This window comes from Sprattus sprattus, assembly GCF_963457725.1.
Source record: "Sprattus sprattus genome assembly, chromosome: 11".
Lineage (NCBI taxonomy): Eukaryota > Metazoa > Chordata > Actinopteri > Clupeiformes > Clupeidae > Sprattus > Sprattus sprattus.
Window position 1 is genome coordinate 26,264,940 of NC_137909.1, and position 10,000 is coordinate 26,274,939.

General features: G+C 42.1%; 1 protein-coding gene across 1 annotated transcript; it reads right to left on the reverse strand.

Moving 5' to 3' along the window:
* Positions 1-3,754: 3,754 nt before the first annotated feature.
* On the reverse strand, positions 3,755-7,984 carry h3f3c (H3 histone, family 3C). Its single transcript, XM_080847149.1, has 4 exons — positions 7,859-7,984; positions 6,112-6,258; positions 5,842-5,995; positions 3,755-5,444 (listed from the first exon to the last, which is right to left on the reverse strand). Exons 2-4 carry the CDS (start codon positions 6,237-6,239, stop codon positions 5,316-5,318), a joined length of 411 nt encoding a protein of 136 aa, XP_080703275.1. The 5' UTR covers positions 6,240-6,258; positions 7,859-7,984; the 3' UTR covers positions 3,755-5,315.
* Positions 7,985-10,000: the final 2,016 nt, after the last annotated feature.

Sequence of the window (10,000 nt, forward strand, 5' to 3'; positions counted from 1 at the left end):
CTACACCACTGGTAGGGATAATATGATCTTGACGATAATGTGCCACAACTGAATTCAATACATATTGCTACAAATCAACCACTTTCAGGGCATGAAAACATGAAATAGGGATAGTAATTATCCTGCTGTAAAAGGCTGTAAGTTACAGGGTTATACTAAACAATACCAAAGGAGTTCAGCCCTCTCGCATAGAACCTTTTGTAACAGCTGACAAACACAGATAATACATTTAGCCATGTTCAGCACACTGAATTCAATAAATGTTTCTACAAATCACCAACTTGATGACAAGACTTGAAAGCCATGAGTGTGAATGGATAGGGCATAATATTAATCATCTTTCTTCAAACAATACCAAAGAGTTTTGCAAAATAAAAAATGGAAGTCAGCTCTTGCATAACACATTTCTCGCAAAAACTCGCAAAAACAAACAGAAATGGCACATTTTCACAGTCGTTGGTTTCCCACACTAGCCTGAACTGAAATCAGTAAATATTTCTACATGTCTGATACTTTAGGACGTGGCGGGGCCTCCATTTCACGTCGTAGGCCAGAAAAAGCAGTGAGGAAAATGGAGAGTGTTCACATAAGAGCGCTCCTCACGCTCTCTACTCAGAGACGAGTCGGTCCCTCTGTCCCTTCAACCCCCCCGCCCCCCCCCCCCCCCCCCCACCACACCCGCCTACTCCACTCCACTGCTGCCGCACAGAGTGCACCCTAATCCTACCCTGACCTCAATACACGCATGCAATGTGACCAGGGCCGAGAAACTGTGTGTGACTGTGTGTGAGTGTGTGTGTGTGTGTGGGTGTGTGTATGTGCGCGTGCCTCTGTGGGTGTGTGTGTGCTTGTGTGTTTGTGAGTGTTAGTGTATGTGTATGTGCTTGTGTGTGTGTGTGAATGTGCGCGTGCCTCTGTGTGTGTGTGCTTGTGTGTTTGTGAGTGTTAGTGTATGTGTATGTGTATGTGCATGTGCCTGTGTGTGTGTTTGTAAGAGAGAGAGATGTTTGTGCATGTGTTGAATAACTGCAGACCTATATAAGTGTGTGTGTGAATGAGTGGTCAGGCTTAAATATATTGCTCTTTATTCAAAGAAACTTCTGGTCAAGGCATGCTTGGTCAAGCCACAACAAAGCAAAACTGTGTCACGCTCGACACACCAAAACTACACTGACCAACATTTCAGGGGGACTGACGCATTTGTAGTAGTTTCAGTACAAACCTCTTCTTTGAACACGATCAAGGTTTGCGCCCATATTTCTCCAGGACATTCCCCGAGCTCTGTGGCCACTCCTCGCAAGTGCTGTCCCTCGGGTCTGTGTGACACCTGTGTGACACCTGTGTCATGGAGGGAGGGTATGGACGAAAAGCCAGGTGTAGCCAAACCGCTGGGGTGGAGTGGGAAGTTCCTGGACCTATACTCGCACTTGGAAGTATTTCAAATATTTTGCAGCGAGGGAAACCCCACTCCAAGCGAGAATGGGCCTGTGCCTCTCTAATACAGTAAGCTAGTTTGGAAACAGTCCGCAGTTTCACACCCCTTCCCCCCTACTTGTTAACTCATTATATCCCTGACAGGTGGTCCAGGACTGATGACATCTTTGCATGGCCATCTGAGGGGGCTGGTAGGCTGACGATGACCAGAGCTTGTGTCCTGGTCCCAACTGCTACGCTAACTCAGGATTATGTGTTCCATTATACTTAAAAGGACTCAAAGGACTCAACAGGACACACGACTGACAGGTGTAACTGCCCCCTCTCTGTTTATCTGCACGTGTATTTTTCTTTCCGCAGTTTCGCAGATTCTCAAATCAGCCATTGTGTGAGCATTTCTCTCTGCAGTATAACTGGACATCCACCTCTTACCCCCGCTGGATCCAGCTATGTAAACCTATACTGAGATATTCAAGAGAATTTGTTTTAATGCTCATTCCTGGTCCAGGTAGAAACCCTTTCACAGCATACATTCCCCCCACTCCTGCTCCAAGCACACAGAATTGAATTGTGGATTAGCTAATGACATGTGTTCGGCCAATCAGGAGTATCATTGATGGGTTCGGTGGGTATGCAGAGGGGACAGATGGAAGACATGCTGTCCAAGGGAACTCAGGAGAAGAACTGTCATCTACTGTTCATGTAGTCTCCTTTAGGGGGCGCTGGCGTTCAGTTCTGTACAGCACGATGAAATATTGTTCATTGTGGCGCTATACACAATAAACAACACTGAGTTTAATTCTTTGCTTATTTTAAGTGAGTTTCATAGAAGCAGTATTTCTGTGTGCTGAGAGAACAACTTTTAATAGATTGGTGATTTTAGTTTGACTAAAATGTGCTTGTTAGAGTGCTTTTCCACTACGCCTTCCTAGCTAGAGTAAGAGTGTCCAGCCAGTTTCAAGTAAAATAACATTGTTGTTGTTGAAATTCACCTTCAAATTACAGCATAGGACTGCTTACTCTAGGACAAACAATATATCTGTCACAACAGCCCTTTAGTGAAGTGAGATTCCTGAGTGACATGACAGACATTTTTATGGAATTATAAATACACTTCGCGACTATCCCTAGAGGTGAATTGATGATGTTTTGAGACAAAGGGAGGTAGCACCACGTATTCATTTTTTATGTTTGATTTACTGCACTTTGTTATTTGATAAGTAAAATCTATGTCACTCTTTTTGAAAGCATCCTCATATTACAGCCCTTTTCACAAAACTTTCCTTAACACCTTTGCAGTCCGGTACATTCATTTGGTTGGAAGCTATTATGAATAACCAAAATAACCCTCAGGTACTTGACAGGTAGGTTGCTTCAAGCACCTCTGAGAACTTACCACAAATCGTCGGTGGATTAAGACAGTTTGATTCTGGACCTGAGCTGATGGCCTTTAGTTTTTCAACCTGCAATGTAGTCTGTTACTTTCTTGGCATATAAGGCATACAAACATCTCACTGTGTGAAAATATAAAATGATTTTCTATTGACATTTACACACAAACTTATATACTGTATATGGTGATTTACATACTTAAATCCCCAAATAAATATAATTGTAATCTGTTATAGTTACTGAGAGAAAATATGTAATTAAATTAATTTCTAATCAAAATGTTGGTGATTACAAAGGGTTGCATCCAAATACATTCTTTTTGGCAAAAAGCTTATATGTACAATATCACACCATTATCACATCTTTTCGCTGTCTAGACTCTAGAGTCTCTAAATTCAAATTTTTAGCGTTGTTTTTGATTGGTTCTCGTTTCAATTTGCAACACCTCTCTTATGCCTATCAAAATATTGTATTACTAAAAAGTTTAATGACTTAAAGTTTGATGACTTAATTAAAAGAGTTACACTATGTATTAAAATTTTACATAACCTTCCCAACCCTGTATACATATTTATATACACACACACACACAGATACATCATATATGTGTCAACTTGTTTTTTCTGCATGTTGACATATTCAAAACTTGAGCATTTTTGTCTATGGTATGCTATACTAAAGTTTATGCTATGCTATGCTATATTGTCTATGATTTGATTTGTTTATTTGATAAGAGGGGCCGTGTACATTATTAAACATTAAAATGTAAATGCACCCAATTGTAGCCAAAAGGCTAGTTTCTATTGGCAGTCCCCCTATGCTATGAATGCTATGCTAACGTCATGTCAAGCTATCCAAAAGAAGATAAACAGCTTATTATTGGGAAATGTGTGACAGGCAGTCAGTAATGAAACAGTAGAAAAGCAGGTTGTGTAACATCTATTTATTACCACCATAGTATGAGAAATTTGGAAAATACAAAGATCAGCTTATTTAAACTTCTGAAAATACCGAAAATCGAAACAAAAAAAGAATGAAATTACAACATGAGGTTATATTGTGTATCGCAAGTGTGAAGAAAACAGGAGAGTCTACAATCAAATCTACATGTAGAGATTGGGGTGCAGGGACTAAATGCAAGAATAACTTTTTTTTGCTACGCTTTTGTGACATCTAACGCCGATCTGAAAGAGGAACGACGGGAGAGGGAGGCGAGAATAGAATGGCTGATTACCAGTGACGCACTGAATGAGATGCTGGGCTAGAGCTCCCCCCTGTGGCTGCCAGAGTGTAAAACAGGGGGGAAAGAAGATCGGCTCCTACTGAAGAGAAAATTATTTTAATAGTAATAATTAAAAAAAACATTATATGTGTGATTTATCACGATCCTCTGCTAACAGTGGTAAAAGGAAAAATTGTGTATGCAATGCATCATAATAAAAAAAGAGAAAAAAAGACACCATATCAACATTTATAGTAATCATCAATATTTTAAGTAACAACTTTCAACCAAAGGTCTGCAGTTGAATACTAAATATGCACAGCTGATCAGGGACAAAACACCACCACCACGATAGAAGAGTTGACCCTCCACACAGAGATGTGTGTGTGTGTGTGTGTGTGTGTGTGTATGTATGAAACCTCTACTCCAGTCTTGTCCTGTCCAACCCCTGATGGCAAGACAGTAAGGATGGAATCTTGAGCGACATACGTGTGTGTGTCATAGTATGTGTGTGTGTGTGTATGGGTGTTAAATGAGCGAGTGAGTGTGTGTGGGAGTGTCATAGCAACAAAATGCTGGTTTTAGAGTGTGTGTGTGTGTGTGTGTGAGTGAGTGTGTGTGTGGGTGCTGAAGTGAGTGTGAGTGTGTGTGTGTATTCTGCGGACGGGCCAGAGTAACTAGAGGGTCCTGTGAGGCCCAGAGAGGAGGCGGGGTTAGTGTTAATTAGCACCCTGCTGTGAGAGTTACTGCTCCTCTTTAGCAGACTAACCCCAGCCCTCACCCCTACTCCGCCCACCTGTGTGTGTGTGTGTGTGTGTGTGTGTGTGTGTGTGTGTGATCTTCAGAGGGCAGCTCTTCTCTGGCACATAAACATGATGACGTGTTTATGAGAACCTCGTTTACTCACCAGATGTGTATGTGTTGCGCCTGCTCTTGTCAGAAGGTCTGTGTGTGTGTGTGTGTGTGTGTGTGTGTGTGTGTGTGTGTGTGTGTGTTTTGCATGTGCTCGCATGCTGGGGGTGAGTCCCTGATCAGAAGCACCTGTATTACATGCACATAAAGGTACCCTACCCGCCCGCGGCAGACAGACGGAAACTAAGAGACTGGACTTATACACAACCTCTCATCATGATCACTGATACTCTAAACTCTACCAAGAAGAAGGGATGAAGGAGAGGAGTGAAGGGAGGGAGGGAGGCAGTGAGGAGGACTAGAAGAGAGGGGGGAGGGGGGGGGGGTTGGCCATGGGGTGAGAGGGGGGGCGCATTTAAGCACGTTCCCCGCGGATACGACGAGCCAGCTGGATGTCTTTGGGCATGATGGTGACACGCTTGGCGTGGATGGCGCACAGGTTGGTGTCCTCAAACAGACCCACCAGGTATGCCTCGCTGGCCTCCTGCAGGAACACACACACACACACACACACACAGATGTGTTAGTAAGAGCATCATCATCGGTTGCTTCATGCAGTAAATGCATCCATACTTTAAGGCTTCAGGTCATGTACTTGCAGTGTTATCTGAAAGCAAATGGCTCTGCTATTTGTGCTACATGTTTGTTTACAACGCTTTGTTTATACTCTAGGTGTCCATAAAAACACCTTGCTTCAATCAGTGGCTGTGAATATGCAACCATTTTAGTCACGCCAAAATGATCTCTTTAAATTTGACGCCTTTTGCACACAACCTCATACACACACTCTCTCCTGGAGTCTCTTGATTGCTGCATGGGTTGGTCTTGAAGTCCACACACACACACACACACACACACACACAAAACTTAAGTACACTTACCTGCAGAGCTCCAATGGCTGCACTCTGGAAACGCAGGTCAGTCTTGAAGTCCTGGGCGATCTCTCTCACCAGGCGCTGGAAGGGCAGCTTGCGGATCAGCAGCTCAGTGGACTTCTGGTACCGACGGATCTCACGCAGAGCCACAGTACCGGGCCTAAAGAACACAGAGGGAGTCAGAAACACACAACAGCCAAAGTAGAAGCTAAACGCTTCATACACCTGTACAATCCCCCATACACATACACATACAAAGGCTGGGTCCTAACTCACCTGTAACGATGAGGCTTCTTCACCCCACCAGTAGAGGGGGCACTCTTGCGGGCAGCTTTGGTGGCCAGCTGCTTGCGGGGGGCTTTGCCTCCTGTGGACTTACGGGCGGTCTGCTTGGTACGAGCCATGTCTTCTTCTTCTGATCACCTGCAGGAGACAGATGAGGTGACACAGAGCAGGGTAGAGGGTTAGGAGGTGAGGCAGAGCAAACTTCAGGTCAAGTAGGACTCTCAGGGTATCTGTGAGAACTGCTTAAGGATTTAGACATAGAGCTAACTTTGACAGATTGCCAGAAAGCCAGACTGATAGCTCTTCACAGCAGACCCCTGGCCTGAATCCTGCTTAAGCATTATTGCTTTACTAACATCAGCTAACAAATGAAGACGTAGAATACCCTATACGGTACAACAGGATATCAAAGAAAGTGTTTATGTAATTCCAGACCACAGCACACAAAAAGGAATACTAATAAACATCATGCTCTGTGTCATTACGAGTTATTTATATATCATTATTACACGGCTCTTCTTAATGCTGTAGAATGCTCCATTCACTTGAATGGGGCTTCCCAACGTTCTGCGGTCAACTATTTTCCGATAACTGACCGTTGCTATGGACTTAATGACCGCTGTCAAGGAAAGTGGCCTTTTTGCCTCTAATTCACGTCTTTCGTAGCACTCCGCAAGTAGTACGATAACTTATCAATGGAGTTTCAGCGGACGGTTGAGCAGCTGTGTTCTAAAGAATTTTCAACTGTCTTTGAAGTTCAACGTCTTTGGCGAACTATTTCTCTCCTTTTAAACACTACGTATAGTAACAAATGCATTGTAAAAAGACACACGGTGTTAAGTAATTTGTTTGTTTTAGTTGTAACCGTATAATAAGCGGGATAATGTATAGAACGCCGGTCATTGTCGGGAAAATAAGCCCCTTCAGGTTGAACCAACACCCCTCCGCTTTCGCGTCGGGGTGCTGTTCGCCCTGTCGGGGCTTATTTTCCCGACAATGACCTGCGTTCTATACATTATCCCTTACTTGGCATGCCAATACAATCCAATTAAGTGTCCAAATTTGGAACTTCTCAACTATGTTCAGTTGTGACCCCAAATACTATTTCGGGCAAGTGCCTGTCACAGAAAAAAAAAATTCAACACAGGCATAAATCCAATCCCCATCAATCAAAATCCCTTTTAACGAATAGAATTGGCCTGTATAATATCAACAAAATCCTGACCAATGAAACGGTGATTAGGTCTTCCTGAGCCAATCAAAAATGTCCTTGTGAAAAGTAGGGCGTATCATCTCCCAAAAGTCCCGCCTTTAACCGCAAGATTATGGCCGCAATTTGAACGGCAACTAGAGGGAAGCTGTATATGCACGCTCGGTGACGGCACAAAGTTTTTTAAAAATATTAAAAAAACGGCTGCATGCATCAAAACAAAAACAAGCAGAAACTAACTATGTGCATCACAGGTATGCAAAATGCTAATTTTGAGCAATGCAGAACTAGGCTTTACAGAGAACGATCGAAGCAAACATGCACATAGTGGGACGGATTTTCTGTCTTCCTCGACTGGAAGTAGGGAGCCTATTTTCTCTGCCAGCGTCTCGCCGACGGATTTCCCTTTCTCACACGATGAAAATATAACATTTTCTACATTTATAAAGAAAAATAACCACACCAAAAGTGCTCTAAAGCTTTTAAAAGTGACTTAACAAAGAATTTACGATATATTGTGGCACTTACCTTGGGTGAATTTAAACAATTTCCCGCTGAGAAAAATGTGTAGTGCTTGTCTGTACTGTCAGTATTTACTATCTCTCACACAATGGCCAGAGCAGAGCGGCAAAATGGCCGCCGTGTCAATCACTTTCCTCCCGTCATGCATCGGAATATATTGTAAACAGTGAATTTTACTTCCACAAACTGACCTGACGGTAGGGGCCATGCAAGAGAAGGAAAAGGTCACTCTGCCTATTTTTGTTAAACGATAGCCTCGAATAAATCATTTACGAGTGGATAATGACACCAAAGCGGCATCTCAAAGACATGTGAAGCGTGTTATACAAAAACAAACAAAACAAAAGAAGAAGAACAACAACAACAAAAAAACAGCCATAAGAAAAATGCACTCCTACAGAATACTGACACATAGCTATGAACCTACATTTTGAGAATATTTGAAAAAAATGTATTTTCTTCGTTGTGTTTTCAGTAGCCTAATGCACATATTGTTTGGTCTGGTCTGTGTAACATGAACAGATGAGGACATTTTAAAAGACACTACTTGACTGAAATGTTATATAGATATATATATATATATATATTTATATGTTTTATAAAATGTTATATATTTTTAAACAGTGCTTCAATGTTTAAGTCCTCACTCTAGATATGAAAATAATTTTACAAAGCCACAAGGATCAAAAATAGGTGTTTTCTTTTGATTTAGCATTATTTTTTTTAAGGGATAGGCCCTTGGATAGAAGGATTTCCCCATAAACTTCCTTAAACTGTTCTCGAAAGAAGCACTTGTTAGAGGGTCAGACAGAACTAAAGATAATAGCCTACAAAAGAAGCTAAATCAAATCCTATTATTCTAATGGGAAGATCCTTGACAACATACAGCTGCTTTAAAAAAAAAAAAATAGTTACACATTCTGCCGAACCGGCCTATCCTATATTTCTGGTCACATTATTGTACTGGATTTGTACTATACCTGTTCTAGGGAAGTTTTACCACCAGGGGGCAGCATACGCCACAAGTTATGTCATGAAGCCTCTGAACAAAGGGACCAAAACTCGGATCTCCACAATAACAAGGGCAGTTTCAAAGTCATGAATTACAGCTGTCATTTGTTCTCAAAACGCTTATTCTAAAATCACCCTTGTGGAAAAACAGCCTCTCTTTTGTATTTTGTCAGGGTCACAGACACCATCATTGTTGTACACCTCAGCAAATGACTTCATTAGTGCTGAGTGAAGACTTCACCTTTACTGCTTGGATCTCACAGTTACCCTGATGGCGCTGCTGAAGGTCAGAGCACTGATTGCGTCTTAAATAAAGTACCAAGGGCATGAGTGCGGTGTTTTCCGCTTCATGGCACCCTGCTCTTGTTTGCTCAGAGGATGTGTATATTTTATTTGTCTCTGCGCCTCCCTAGTTGACTGGGAAGATCGAGCTGTAGGCTATTACCTTCTCTCAAGTATGTTCTTGGGGTCTCTCTCTTTCTTTCTTTCTTTCTCTCTCTCTCCCTCTCTCTCTCTCTGTCTCTCCCTTCTCTCTCACTTTCTCCTACTCTCTCTCGTTACATCTTCATGGCCTCAATAATATCAATGATTTAAAGTCCTGTGAGCTCTCTGGCCAGGCTTACGACGCCAGAGCAGAGCAGAGCAGAGGAAAGGAGAGAGGGCACGTTGCTACCCCTGTATAACCTGGCGGCCATTTAAACTCTCGCTGTCCCGCTGTACTCTTATATATTATATTCATTCTTTTAAATGTTATATATTTGTAAACAGTGCTTCAATGTTTAAGCTCCACTCTAGATATGAAAATAATTGTACAAAGCCACGAGGATAAAAATACGTGTTTTGTATTAATTAGATTTTATTTATAGCATTCATTTTTTTAAGGGATATGCCCTTGGATAGAAGGATTTCCCCATAAACTTCCCTAAACTGTTCTTGAAAAAGTCGTATTCATTCACAATGATAAGAACAAGCGCACAATCTGCACATGCTCAGTCTCAAGGCACAGAGTTGAGTCTCTCAGGCAGTGCAATTAAATAACACACTAGTGTATAATGATAATGTAGCCTAAAATGACTTTTACTGTTATTATTTACAAGATAGGGGTGGTTTGGGAATGATTGTTTTGGTTCGGGGGTG

Coding starts and splice junctions, on each gene's coding strand:
- h3f3c (XM_080847149.1), bottom strand. CDS start 6,239: ATGGCTCGTACCAAGCAGACCGCCCGTAAGTCCACAGGAGGCAAAGCC. Junction 5,996..6,111: donor AAGAAGCCTCATCGTTACAG/GTGAGTTAGGAC, acceptor TGTGTTCTTTAG/GCCCGGTACTGTGGCTCTGC. Junction 5,445..5,841: donor CAGCCATTGGAGCTCTGCAG/GTAAGTGTACTT, acceptor GTGTTCCTGCAG/GAGGCCAGCGAGGCATACCT.